Genomic DNA, 14,949 nt, shown 5'->3' with positions numbered 1-14,949 from the left:
CTGGGATGGAGCCACATTCTTTTACAGTACAGTGGTACCTTGGTTCTCAAACTTAATCCATTCTGGAAGTCCGTTCCAAAACCAAAGCGTTCCAAAACCAAGGTGTGCTTTCCCATAGAAAGTAATGCAAAATGGATCAATCCGTTCCAGACTTTTAAAAACAACCCCTAAAACAGCAAATGAACATGAATTTTACCCTCTGGCGAGACCATTGATCCATAAAATGAAAGCAATAAACAATGTCGTGCAGTCGCACAATCAATCAGTCAGTAGCTGAATTGGGTTCCACACAGTCACAAAAACAAAACAAAAAGAGCCGCAAAGACAAAAATGCAAAATAAATAGCAAAAACAGACTGACCTCAGCATAACACTCAAAACGGAAGCGTGCCACTCAAATCAGAAGCCTAACACTCAAAACGGAGCATGTTCGGCTTCCGAAAGAAGTTCACAAACCAGAACACTTACTTCTGGGTTTACAGTGTTTGGGTTCCAAGTTGTTTGAGTACCAAGGTACCACTGTACAGTCCTTGATCATAGAGGTAGGGAACCTTCAGACCTCTCTGCCAGACCCTTGGCTCTCCTCCCAGGCCACACCCATTACTGCCCCTGTTTTGCACCCTCCTTGAGTGCTTTTGCCTGACTAGAACTTGTCCTTGGCCTCTGATAGTGTCTCTTGCTTGTCTGGGTAGAGGATACAAAGGGTGAGAGTATGTGTAAGGTAAAGGGACCCCTTACCATTAGGTCCAGTTGTGGCCAACTCTGGGGTTGCGGTGCTCATCTCGCTTTATTGGCCGAGGGAGCCGGTGTACAGCTTCTGGGTCATGTGGCCAGCATGACTAAGCCGCTTCTGGCAAACCGGAAACACACGGAAACACCGTTTACCTTCCCGCTGGAGCAGTACCTATTTATCTACTTTCACTTTGATGTGCTTTTGAACTGCTAGGTTGGCAGGAGCAGGGACCCATCAACAGGAGCTCACCCCGTCATGGGGATTCGAACCGCCGACCTTCTGATCGGCAAGTCCTAGGCTCTGTGGTTTAACCCACAGCACCACCCGCATCCCTGAGAGTATGTGTAGAAACTAGCTATTGTACAAAGGTAAAATTCACATATATTGCTCCTCCCACTCTTGCATGTCCCTCATGGGTAAGTGGCCTGAAAATGGTTCCTCAGCCCGGGTACTCAGAAGTAAATCCACCTGAATTCAGTTGGGCTCACTCCCAGGTCAGTGGGTAGGAGATGCATTCTAAAACAGCACCCTTAGTCAGCTACCTGGGAGAAAGCCCCCTTGAACTCAATGGGGCTTATTTCTGTGTGTGTGCATGGTGAGGATTTAAAACTGTTAAGGCTATTTTACTCCCTGAGATAAATATGCTAAGCCTTGTTAACCCATGCATACTTGCTGCATCCATTAAAACAAGACCACTGATATTAAGGGGAAGATTAGATTAACAGCAGGATTAACCATTAAGCAAAATAAGCACATGCTTAGAGCATCAAGGGAAGAGGGGCAGCACAGAAATTTTCCATTGCCAGAGTTACCATCAATCATAATGGTGCAGCTGAAGCAAGTTCCACAAAAAAGGCTCCCACTATATGTATGTCGCAAGTTCAGTGTGTGGGGGGGGGGGGTAAAAACAATATTCAGTTATGCTGAACTTTACAAAATAATGGTAGAGGTTTTATGGTTTACTATTGTTTATATTTTGAATTATAGCGATATATGGGAGCACCAAAATCTTTTAAGTGCTTAGGGCCTCTAAATGTCTTAATCCGGCCTTGGATTACAGTGGTACCTCGGGTTACAGACGCTTCAGGTTACAGACGCTTCAGGTTACAGATTCTGCTAACCCAGAAATAGCACCTCGGGTTAAGAACTTTGCTTCAGGATGAGAACAGAAATCGCATGGTGGTGGTGCGGCGGCAGTGGGAGGCCCCATTAGCTAAAGTGGTACCTCAGGTTAAGAACAGTTTCAGGTTAAGAATTAAGTTCTTAACCCGAGGTACCACTGTACTGCAATGCGTTATATGTGGGGCTGCCTCTGAAGACAGTTTGGAAGCTTCAGCTGGTGCAGAATTCAGTGGCCAGGGCAAGATGGTGTTTTGGCCAAACTGCAGGAACTGCCAATTAGTTTCTGGGCCCAATTCAAAGTGTTAGCATTGCCCTATAAAGCCTTAAAAGGCTCCAGACTGCAAAACCTCAAGGACTGTCTCACCCGAACCCTGCAATAGCCGTCTGAAGCCCTTCTTCATGTGCTTCCTCCATGAGAAGCATGGAGAGCGTCAACACAAGAACAGGCCTTTTCTGTAGTGGCCCCCTGTTTGTGGAATGCTCTCTCCAGAGAGGCTTGCCTGGCACCTTCATCTTTAGGCACCAAGCGAAAACATTTCTTTTCAAACAGGTCTTTGGCTAATTAAACTGGGGTGTAAATTGTTCTTTTTTTTAACAAAAAAAACCCCACAACTGTTTTTATTGAAGGATTTTCACAGACAACAAGGGTACGTCTATCTCTGCAGGGGTGTATTCTGTACATTATTCTGTTGTGTATTTTTGTAAACTGCCCCATGATCCTTGGATGAAGGGTGGTAAAGAAATTTAAAGAATGAATGAATGACTGGAGCTGCTTTGAGTCTAAAGTTATTATATCATTACTTAGGAATGTTCTGCAATGTTACTAATCTTATATATACCATGCTTAACATTTTTGTGTGCGTTGTTGGTTTCACTCTGCTCGTTTCCCAATCTATCAAATGTGTATTCTTTATTTTAGGGGTCTGTGAGCCACACTGAACCACTTGAAATACAAAACTAATGAGATCCCTGCTGGATTAGACCAAATGTGATCCAGCATCTTGATTTTCACAGTGACCAATCAGATGCCCACAAATTGGGCATGCAGGTAATAGCCCCTGCAATGTGTTGTCATCTGACAAATGTTAGTTAGTGGCCTATTGTGTGTGTCAACTCAGTGGAGCTTACTCTTAAGTAAGTGGTGTTATGATAGCAGCCTTCCTGCTTCTGAGCATAGAGGATCCACACTACCAATAACAAATAAAATACTAAAATTCCTTCCAGTAGCACCTTAAAGACCAACTAAGTTAGTTCTTGGTATGAGCTTTCGTGTGCATGCACACTTCTTCAGATACCTTCTTCAGATGCACACGAAAGCTCATACCAAGAACTAACTTAGTTGGTCTTTAAGGTGCTACTGGAAGGAATTTTTTTATTTTGACTATGGCAGACCAACACGGCTACCTATCTGTAAATAAAATACTAAATTGACTGAACCCTTAATCTACCAGGTTCCACTCCTGGACATGCAAACGTAGGTATAGACTCCACCCCTTGGCCAATCAAAATTTCCTCTCTGGGTATTTTTAAAACCCATATTGGCAACCCTTGCAAAGTTAAATGGCACTTAGAATACCTAAGCATAGAACTGCAGATCTCCCTTCGCTGAAAACCTCATTCTCACCTAGGAATATGAACCCGGTCCTGTGCAGTTGGCCCTGTAGTAAGTTTAATGAGGGTGGCATCTTATCCTCACAACAGGTAGTGAGGTAGGTTAGGCTGAGAGATTATGAGTACTGGCCCAAGGTTACCAAGGGAACTTCAAGTCCTAGTCTAACACTCTAATCATAAGTGGCGTAGCGTGGGTTGTCAGCACCCGGGGCAAGGCAAGTAATTTGCGCCCCCTAACCCGTGGATTTGCGCCCCCTAACCCTAACCCCCAGATGTTGCACCTGGTGCGGCCGGCCCCCCCTGCACCCCCCACGCTACGCCACTGCTAATCATTTTACCTCACTGGCTCTATATACGTTTGTAATCTCACCCAAGGAATAAAGATGTTCTTGGCACTTAAATAAGGGGACAGTAGGCTTCTATATATATAGGGGACGCGGGTGGCGCTGTGGGCTAAAGCCTCAGCGCCTAGGGCTTGCCGATCGAAAGGTCGGCGGTTCGAATCCCCGCGGCGGGGTGCGCTCCCGCTGTTCGGTCCCAGCGCCTGCCCACCTAGCAGTTCGAAAGCACCCCCGGGTGCAAGTAGATAAATAGGTACCGCTTACCAGCGGGAAGGTAAACGGCGTTCCGTGTGCGGCTCTGGCTCGCCAGAGCAGTGATGTCACGCTGGCCACGTGACCCGGAAGTGTCCCCGGACAGCGCTGGCCCCCGGCCAATAAATGTGAGATGGGCGCACAAACCCCACAGTCTGTCAAGACTGGCCCGTTCGGGCAGGGGTACCTTTACCTTTACCTAGGCTTCTATATCACACAGTTTGAGAAACAGATAGGTAGCCGTGTTGGTCTGCCATAGTCAAAATAAAAAAATTCCTTCCAGTAGCGCCTTAAAGACCAACTAAGTTAGTTCTTGGTATGAGCTTTCGTGTGCATGCACACTTCTTCAGATACACTGAAACAGAAGTTGCCAGATCCTTCTATATAGTGAGAAGGTGGGGAGGGGTATTACTCAGAAGGGCGGTGGGAATGGGAGATTGGCAGATAGCTTGAGTTTGAGAAGGTGCAGTACAACCCTTAAAAGAAGGCTCAACAAATCATTCTGGGAGTGAGAGTAAGGGATTTACACTAACATGTCCCTGTTTTCAACAAGGAAAGTGTGAAGAATACAGGAACCTGAACCAAATCCACGTGCGCACGCACACACACAAATGGACATGAAATACGCTGAGGACGGGCAAATTCTTCTCACAGCGTGGCTTCCTTTTAAGCAAATATAGGTGCGATGGCGCTGTGAGTATCGCACCTTTGGGTTAAATGCTAACCCCCAGGCGCTTGGAGATGGTTGATAAGAAAAATGGAGGACAGCGGAGGAAGGGAGGGGGACTCATGGAACGGCCAGGGATTGGCCCAAGGACTGATCCTGGCACCTCGACGGCCTAAACCAGCCGCGTTGGGAAGCAGTCCAAGGTGCCCGAAGCCTCGCTCGCGGAAACTGCAGCAGCGGCCCCAATGCTCTCCCAGAAGATACGCGCGCACCGCCGGATCCCGTGCGCCCCTTTCTTCGGAGGTCGACCGTCCCTCTTAATTCCAAGGAGCTCTCCAAAGAAGTGCGCGTCGGATCGCAGCCCCGCGAGCCCCTGGAGGCGGAGAGCCAACCTCCGTGAGAACGGGCGTGGGGGTGGGTGCCTTACGCCCAAGGAAACGTGGATTCGGGTCGTAGCCAATGGCTGCTTCTGGAAGAGGAGGAAAAGGAGGCGCTGGTGGCGGTGGCGGCAGCAGCACACCACCGCCTCGGTTTCTCGCTGCCCACCGAGGGAGCGTTTTCCCGAGACTGAGCCGGCCCCTCCTCTTTCCCCTTAGCGCCGCCCTCCTTCGCCTCTCGCCGCCTCCTCAGCCGAAGGACTTCCCCGGCTGGAGCTGTGCCGCCTTCAGAGACGAGCGAGAGCGGAGCGGAGCGGCGGCGGTTCCTCGACGTGCTTTGCTCGCCGGTGTTCGCGCTGCTTGGAGAGGCTGGCGCGTAGCGCAATCCGGAGCTGGATTTTATTATATTACCCTTTTTAGAAGAGAAGAGGGAAGGGGCGGGCGCGGTGAAAGGGACCCACTGCCAACAGGTTTTCTCTGTTTTCTTGGGGTCCGAGAAGGGAGGGCTCCGTCGCTTTGGCTTGCATCTCCCGCTCGCTTCCCCGAAGGCGCGCGGCTGCGCTGCGAAGGGAGCCCGGCGCGCGTAAAAAAGTTGGAGCGTTTGGCTGCCTTTTTCTTTTACACCTTCGGATCTGTCCTTTATTTTCCTTTTCAAATCCTTCCCCTCTCGCCCTCGCCTCCCTGCCCTCTCCCGCCAGGAAAGCGAGCCGGAGAGCAAGGACGTACGATGTCCTCCCCACTGCTTGCCTCTTGACGCCCGAGGTGGCGGGCTGGCGGCGGCGTGGCCAACAGCAGCTCCCGCAGCAGCAGCGGTGGCGCTACCCGGAGGCCGCGGAGCTCGGATGTCGCCGCCCGCCTCTCTCCCGCTTCGGCTCGGCGGTGCTGGTCGCCCTCTGCCCCCTTCCTCTGCGGAGCCTCGGCAGCTGCAGGAGGCGGCGGTGGCGGCGGACTAAGCGCAGGAGGGATGCTGTGGAGCGGGCCCCCCCGGCAGAGTGCTTTCCCGCAGGAGATGTTTCTGATGCTCGCCTTCTGCCTGGCTTCGCGGCGGACCCTGGCAGCGCCCACTCCGACCGCTGAGGACATCACGCTGGGAGTTGTGAGTTGGCACCTGCCGGGCTCTTGGTGGGATTTTCTGCCCGGGGAGGGAGAGGAAGGGGGGGGGGCCATCCGAAGAAACAGCGCGAGAGAGTCGTACGCCAAGCAGCTGAAAAGGGCTGTCAATGGCTGCAAGGATGAAGTTGGCGGCTGTTTTTTGGGGGGTGTATTCTCTTTATTTAATCTCCCACGCCATTCTGATCATCAAGGGAAGCCAAAGAGCCCCCCGCCTCACCCGCGAACCCCATTCCCAGCGCCGCTTGTGTTGGGCGTGTGAGGAGCTTGCTGCGCGCTCTTGGGTATCTGCGGGCGCACGATCAAACAAGGGCTCCTCCTATTTCCTGGGGGGCGTGCGCGGGTTTTTGTGGTGTGTGTATGTTGGAGGTGCCGCGGGATGGAGCTGGTCACCAGCGGTAAAAAGAGGGGGAGAGGTGGCGTGAGCAGGGAGACAGGTTGTTGCTTGCCAGCGCGGCGCGGGTTACTCGAGAGGAGACGACGCAGCTCTCCAAAGAGCGTTCTCCTTTTGTGTGTGCGTGTGTATGCGCGCGTGTTTGTTGTGGATTGCAGCCATCCTCTGGTCTGATTCCTCGGAAGTAAGTCTCAGTGGTCCTTCAACGGGGACTTTACTCCCGGGAAAGGGCGCAGGGATCTGCCGCTTTTGCAGCGCAGTCTCTTGTCTGAAGTAAGTCCCGCTGTTAGAGGAAGGATGGGGGCTCACCGCTAATAAATGTGGGTGTACGGTTGCGGTCTGAGTCAGCCGCTTGGTGGTGGCGGTGGCGGCGGTCAGAAAGTGGGAAAGCACTGCAGTTGGTAGTGGTGCCCACCAGTTTCCCCAGGCTTTTAAATCCCTTGTGGGGGGGTGCGTGTTTAGGAAAGCAATGTGCTGCCACTTCTAATCCTTTGCTGATTTAGTAACCTGTTGGTCTGCTGTGAAAAGGCAAAGAGGAAATATCTCTGTTTGTGGTTAATACTAACGGTTAAAAAATTAATGCCACTATTATTGTTATTTGTCTGTGTGTGGTTCTTTTCCTCCTTCACTGCATGGTAGGCGTTAGGCAAAGATGATTCTGGTTCTTGGTTTTTCAGTCAAAGACGTCAAGAAGGCTCCCCCTCAACCAACTGATGCCCTGGAATCAACCCATCCTTATTTGGGCATTTGTTGGAATCTCTTCCCTAACCCGGGTCTGTATATGTGCAGCAGAAGCTATTGAGCCTATTGGTGATGGGTGGTTATCTCCCTTGCTGGCCTAGCTCACTGGCCAACAACTGGAGGGTCGCAGCCTGATCCAACATACAATGGGTCTCCAAATGCGTGTCTGGGTTCAAAGTGGGCCCTAGGCCTCAGAAAGTTGGAGTTACCTGGCCTAGATAGTTGCCACCTTACTGCTAGCGGCATCCTCCAGAGATGTAAAGCAGGGCTGCCCTGTACCTTATAAAATGACCAATTTCTGTGTTTGTAGGAGTTGCCTTATTGCACTCATGGCTATTTTAGGGGACAGAACTGCGGTTTGCCACAGGTTCTGCCCCCCCCCCCCCGTGGATGATGACCGTGCTCTGTAATAAACTCAGTCGCCTAGCTGTTGTTGTCTGTGAGAGCCTTGTTTATCCAAGTAGCTATTGAATTTCAGGGCATTTGAGGCGGAAAATCCCAAAGTGAGAGGCAATCATATTGAAGTATGAGACAGTGAGCCTGAAACTTTCCAAAGCCAGTTTGATTGATGTTTCAGAACTGAGCAAAAACTTTCATTCCGTCTTTATGGAAACGTTTGGCCAACTCAGAGAAACTGGATAATAATGGTCTTGGTTTGGCCAACTCTGATCTGGTGGAGAGAAGACTTGAGTTGAATGTTGAGCTCTATATATCCTAGAGGGGGAAATGCAAGCCGTGCAAGTCAAACACTGAGTTGAACTGAAACCTTCATGAGTGTGTGCAGGAACTAAGTCTGTTGAACAAAGATTGAGTTTGTACCCATTGCTCTGACCACTTTTGCTTCTGGCCTTGCCCAACACTGACCTGGTGCTCTCAATAGTTCACCTAGAAGGGAAAGTGTCCCTCAGGTGGAAAGTGGTCCCCCATCACTGCTATAGATCTATGAAATAAATAAACTCAGGAAGTGAGCCATAAACCAAGATGCTTCTGGTTTGATAATTGCCTCTGATGGATGCACCTGGTGGCTTTAACCAAGATAAATTTGTGGGACTGGGAGAAACTTTCACCTAAGTGGTGTTAACAAATTCTGAGACAATGGGTGTAAAACCTCTTGATCACTCAGGTGGTATAGCTGTGCTCCATATCTGATTTTAATAGTAGTAGTAGTAGTAGTAGCAATACAAAAGCCAGCAGCTAGAGTGTTTCAGGGCCTGGTTCCCAAGCAACTCTCCCTATGTTCCGAATGGATAGAAGTGTTTCTTATTTCTGTCCATATGCTCCTAGGAAGGCAACCCAGAAATTACAGTAATTAAGATAATAATAATAATAATAATAATAATAATAATAATAATAATAATAATAATAATAATTTATTTGTACCCCGCCCATCTGGCTGGGTTTCCCCAGCCACTCTGGGCGGCTTCCACAGAAACCAAAAATACAGTAAAATCACACATTAAAAACTTCCCTGAACAGGGCTGCCTTAAGATGTCTTCTGAATGTCAGGTAGTTGTTTATCGCTTTGACATCTGATGGGAGGGCATTCCACAGGGCGGGCGCCACTACCGAGAAGGCCCTCTGCCTGGTTCCCTGTAGCTTTGCTTCTCGCAGTGAGGGAACCGCCAGAAGGCCCTCGGCACTGGATCTCAGCGTCCGGGCAGAACGATGGGAGTGGAGATGCTCCTTCAGGTATGAAGATATGAAAAGTATGAAGATATGAAAAGTTATGGCATATGGTGTGGATTTGCTGGGGATCACCTGTAACTGAGACCCCATCTCCAGTATACATTTAAGCCAGGGGTCTGCAACCTGCAGCTCCGGAGCCGCATGTGGCTCTTTTACACCTTTGCCGCGGCTCCGGGGCGGATACTAGCAAGGGGAGGAGGCGCATTGTGCGTCCCGACACTCCCCACTGTGGTGGGCGCTGTACTGGCTGTGACGTCGCATGGGGGCGGTGCGTGCGTTAGTCATGCACTGTCCCGACGTCACCTTCCCGCCTGCTGTCAGATCGGAGGGCAGTGGCGCGCATGCTTTAAATATCGCAATGGTTTTGTGGCTCCCACGTTTTTTCCTTCGGAAACGGGTCCAGGTGGCTCTTTTTGTCTTAAAGGTTGCAGACCCCTGATTTAAGCAGTATCTTACTACTTTGAGCAGTGATTGCTCCCCGCCCTCTTGCTGCCAAAGCATTCTGGGAACTGTCCTTTGGGAAGAGTCCTTAGAGTTGTTAGGAGACCTCTATCATCCTCACTGAGCTACAATTTCCATGGAAGGGGGATTAGCTAATAAACCTGATCTCCCAAATCCTAATCTGATACTCTACACGCAACATCACATTGACTTACTGGCTCTAAGTGTGCATGCTTTGAATCTATTTTGGAATTCCTATGGATTATTCTATCCCCCCCACCCCGTCTTTCCCTCCTAGATGTGTGGGTGCCAAGAGACTTCACCTGACATGAGATTTGATGTACTTTTCAACAACCTTCTTATGTAACTAGCATGTTACCTAATTTACTTTTAGCTGGTGGTTTGCATTGCCGGGCAAGCTACGCTGGACCTTAAATGTGATTTAGCAACTAAACCTGTAGAGGGTTTTACAGAGGGTCCCAGGTTCAATCTTAAGCGCCTGCAGGCAGGGCTGGGGAAAACCCCTGCCTGAAACTTTGCGAAGCCTCTGCCAGTCAGTGCAGACAATACTGAGCTCAAGGGGCCAATGATCTGACTCATTATAATGCAATTCCCTCCAATGTATGGTTTTCTCCCCCCCCCAAAAAAAAAAAAAACAACAAATGCAAACTTCAGAAGAGGTATTTTCCTCAGGATCACAACAGGGAAAGAAAGGGTTAAACTCCCTCTCCATGCCTCCTCTCATCTTAATTATCAGCTGCCCCCCAGGAGATGCAATTTGCATGTAAAAACAACCAGTCTCTGTGCCATAGTTGCAAAGATGTATTTAGTGTCAAGTCTGGTTTGCCCCACCATTTATTGCTCTGTTCCTCCAGTGCAAAGCTTTTTTTATGTATCGCTTGATTGTGTCTTCAATATTGTTTTACTTTGCTGGTAGTTGTCCTGGGATTTAATTTTATTTTGTAAACTGAAAGACACATGACTTTTTTCAAACGAAATAGATTGAATTTCATCTTCTATCAGAGACAGGGTTTAAATGGTGTGTTGTGGAGAGGAATGACTTGGGCTTGCTTTCAGATTTAAAGGGTCCCTCCCATGGGTGTGCATGGGGTGTGTGCTGGGTGTGCCAGGCACTCTCACTTTTAAAATCAAGGGAAGCAGCCAGAAAAGCAGGCAGAATGAAAAAGACTGGTTTTAATTTGGAATGGATCTGCAGCTTTTGCTCGGCGATGGGGTGATTGGTTCCAGCAGCAGCAGTATGGAAGGAAGGGGGACTCCCTGCTCTGCAGGCAGAATCTGCAGATCCATCCCAGCCTTTTTCTTCTGCCTGCGCCTGTCTCTGTCTCATAGCTCTATCTTCATCCAAGCTTTGCTCTCATCTTTTGTGGTGAGAGATCTGTGGAGGCTGCTGTTTTGGCATGCAAGCAAGAAGGAGCCAGTCCATCCATGGCCCTACAGAACTGCCCTCTGGTTAGCTTGGCACTGGTCTTTTTCTCTGTAGGAAAAATATCCTGTTTGGGCTTCTTGACCACTTGCGTGGTTATTTTGTTAGCTTTTTGCCTCTTCTTCCTTGTCTTCAATAAATAAGTGAAGATCCCTGGGTGCGCATCCTAATGGAATGTGCTGAGCACACCAGTGGCTCTTCCAAATTGCTGAGTGGTCATCATGATTTGTTTGCAGAGAACCTATGCAGAGGTTAAACTATGCCCAGTCTTTATTGAGCTCCCGTTCTGATTTGTTGGCAGGGAGGTTATATAATAGTGCTCATTCATCCTGATTTGCTTGTGTGGGGTTTATTGGTCTTACTGTTAATCGTTCATCCTATGCTTTTCAGCATGTTCCCCCCACTACTTTCCTATCCACAAAAACAGTGGTGAATTTGTTGTGCTGGGTTGACAGAGAGCTTTAATCCACTTCAGTTGTGCGAATCTAAATTCCCAGTTTCACCCGATTGCCTCCCGCAATATACTGACTGTCTGGAAGCAACAAAAAAATTTGACCAGTAGCACCTTAGAGACCAACTAAGTTTGCTCCTGGTATGAGCTTTCGTGTGCATGCACACTTCTACCAAGAACAAACTTAGTTGGTCTCTAAGGTGCTACTGGACATTTTTTTTTTTTTATTTTATATATTTCTACTGCATCAGACCAACACCTGACTCTGGAAGCAACAGTCTATCTTTGCCTACATATCTGGTGTAGAGCACCTCACCTGCTTATACTGCTTGTGTGGGTTATTCTGCAAATGGGATGACATGAACAACTCGACTAGAGGTGTTGGGTTTGTTCATGGGTAGTTTTTAAAGTAGCCCTTTTCTTCTTTTTAAAGAAAGAAAGAATGAATCAGTGATGTATGTCTTTTTATATTGGGAAATCGCTGGGAATAGATGGGTCTGGGACTCACTGAAGAATCACTCCAGAATTGTCATTAAGAGTCCATTCAGTGATCCAACCACTCAGGCAGTTCACTGTTCTGGGAGGACTGTACCACCTTCAAATCCATGTAGAGGGGAATTCTTGTTTGGTGTCTTCCCCCATGGGAAGGCCTGCCTGCCTGACTCTTTTCCTGCAGCCACTTCCTTGACATGTAAGCTTTCTGTAATAGAAGGAAGTGCCAACAAACTCCACCTTTCACATTTTGAGGTGGTACAGTCCCCTGAGAAGATGCTCAAATCGATTTTGCATCTTTGTAGGAGCCCCAAAAGTCCCAATGAAATTGAAGCACTTATTGGGGCAGAAACTGTTACTATAGCTTGCTGTGTTGTTTTGTCATATCTTGGAAGGGGATAGAGCTCAGCCAGTTGACGCTGCAGTTGCAAGCATTGGACTAGGAATAAGGCAACCTGACTTTGAATCCTCGCTCAGCCATGAAACTCACACTAGCCTGGTTTGCACATAGTGCTGAATCCTGGTTAATGCTCACCAAGGTTAATAAAGGTGAAGGGACCCCTGACCATTAGATCCAGTTGTGACCGACTCTGGGGCTGCGGTGCTCATCTCGCTTTATTGGCCGAGGGAGCCGGTGTACAGCTTCCGGGTCATGTGGCCAGCATGACTAAGCCGCTTCTGGCGAACCAGAGCAGCGCACGGAAACACCGTTTACCTTCCCGCTGGAGTGGTACCTATTTATCTACTTGCACTTTGACGTGCTTTCAAAATGCTAGGTTGGCAGGAGCAGGGACCGAGCAACGGGAGCTCACCCTGTCATGAGCATTCGAACTGCCAACCTTCTAATCAGCAAGCCCTAGGCTCTGTGGTTTAACCCACATTGCCACCCGCGTCCCTACCATGGTTAATAGACCATGGTTAAAGCAGAGGCATATCTGACAGAGGTTTATCACCTCACAGAACACTCCTTAGCCGTAGTTTAGAAGAAGCTGGTCTGGATTTGCACATAATGCTAAGCAACAGTTAATATTAACCTTGAATGGAGAAGGTCCCCCATTCTGTGGGTAGGGCTGGGGGAGACCTCTGTTTGAAATCCTGGAAAGCCACTGTCAGTCAGTGCAGGCAATAATGAGCTCGATGAGCCAGTGGTCTGACTCTGTATAAGGCAGGATCCTGTGTTCCTGAGATATCTTTAAAATGGGTGAGAATCGATAGATGTAATAGGTAAGCCCTCTGGAAATGCTGTTTCCTGTCTAATTAGATCATTAAGCTAACATCTCTATCATCACAGTGGCTGCCTTGGCGTTCAGAGAGACACTCTCAAAACCATGCAGAAAGTCAATCAGCCGCTTTTCCCTCTTAAAACTCAGTAGGGAATACAGTGCTCAGTTTGTGAGCCCCTGGGAACGGCTGTGCTGATTGCAGGAGAAATCCAGGGCTTCAACTGCACCTTTGACCTCATTTTTTTATTTTTATTATATTTATTTTTTCAAATGTACACCTTGCTTCTTTGGTTCTGTGGGGATTCCCAAAGTGGTTTATGCTGTGAAATGAGATTAAAAGGCCACCATGAAATATGGTTGCAAATCAAGTAAAAGGGGAACTGGATAAATATAATGTCTTTCAATGGGCTGCAAACTCTCTAGCCTAATCTAATCCAAGTATGATTTATTACTATTAAATAGTTTCATATGGAGGGATAGTTTTCTGACTTTTGCCCCCAACAGGGTGGGTTTAACTGTCTTCCCTTGGGAGGGTGTTTGGTTGAATGGGATGCCGCGTACCAACCCCCCCCCCCCCGAATGTATAACAGTATATGCAATTTTGCAATTGAGTAGAGAGTCTTTTCTTCCCCCTCTTTCGTGATATTAGAACTTGCGGGCATCCAGTGAATGCTGGAAGATTCAAGACAGACCAAAAAATGACTTTTCACAGACTGCCTAGTTAAATTGTGGAATTTGCTCCCCACAAGAGGTAGTGATGGCCACAAACATGGAGGGCTGTAAACAAAGATTAGGCAAATTCATGGGAAATAAGATTTTTGATGGCTAGTGGCCATGATGGTTATGGTCACACCTCCACTCCATTGAAGGCAGTATGTCTCTGAAGAGCAGTTGCTGGGAATCACAGGCGGTTTCAGGGACTGGCTGGACACTGCAGAGTGCTGACCGGCTGCTGAAGAGTGGAGAAGGGGGGGTGGGGGAGAAGGAATCAGTGGTTTGGGGAGCTTGGAACAGCTGGGAGATCAGGCAGGAGAAGCTTCAGGATTGGAGAGTGAAGAACAGGTGCAGGAAGTGGGAGAGAGATGAAGGCTGGTGTAAAGTCAAGGGCTTCCATGCCTCTTCTTCCTCCTCCTGCTGCCCACCCCTCTCTCACTCCACCGTCTCTCAGGAGGAGCAGAAGGTTACATGGAGGCAGAGTCTGTTCCTGCTTTGCCTGCAGCTCAGCTGGAGGTGATGCACAGATTGGGGACAGGGCCTCTCTGTTGCAGCAACAGCCTCCTTAGCTGCCCACCTAGGCGTAGCTGAAATACATAAGACTGGTGAACATGCCTCTCCCTAACTTGTAGGCGGTGTGCTTTTGACAGTGAAGAGTCAATTCCTTGCTCTGGACATTCTGTGCCTGAGGATGCTGTGACAGGTGGAGAGAGTGATGCTGCTTTCAGATTCTGGTTGGCCACGGTGAGAACAGGATTGTGGCGATCACACAGGGTCCCCGGACGTTTGGACATTTAACGGTCTATTGATCCCTGTGCCACCACTGTGCTTGCTTTCCTGCTGCCACCAACCAGTTACTCTCTGGTAAAACACTGAGTCCAGTCAGTTGTTAAAAGGGAACCAAAAAAAACCAAGTTTATTTTACAAACGTTAACAAGTTTACGGTTTCTCAGATAATAATTCCTGTCAGTTTCTTAACTTTAGTTTCTTTACCGACCTATACCTTCCTAATACCTTCTGACTGGTTATCTCAACTGTTTGACTGACCCCTCTTAACAAATTCTCTCACTCTCTCCCACCAGACTAGTCCAACCCACAGACTTTTCTTATCTGTCTCTTCTAACTCCAGACTGTCTTCTCCACAACTCTAA

General features: G+C 48.5%; 1 protein-coding gene across 1 annotated transcript in view; it reads left to right on the top strand.

Moving 5' to 3' along the window:
• Positions 1-5,167: 5,167 nt before the first annotated feature.
• Positions 5,168-14,949, top strand: part of MMP17 (matrix metallopeptidase 17) — a 162,012-nt gene continuing 152,230 nt past the window's right edge. The window contains exon 1 of the mRNA XM_082204144.1: positions 5,168-6,198. Coding sequence (XP_082060270.1) covers positions 6,067-6,198 — 132 coding nt within the window. The 5' untranslated portion in view covers positions 5,168-6,066. The remainder of the gene's footprint in view (positions 6,199-14,949) is intronic.

Source organism: Podarcis vaucheri (genome assembly GCF_965113315.1).
Source record: "Podarcis vaucheri genome assembly, chromosome: 16".
NCBI lineage: Eukaryota > Metazoa > Chordata > Lepidosauria > Squamata > Lacertidae > Podarcis > Podarcis vaucheri.
The sequence above is the reverse complement of the archived record's forward strand: the minus strand, read 5'-3'. Positions and strand labels throughout refer to the sequence as shown.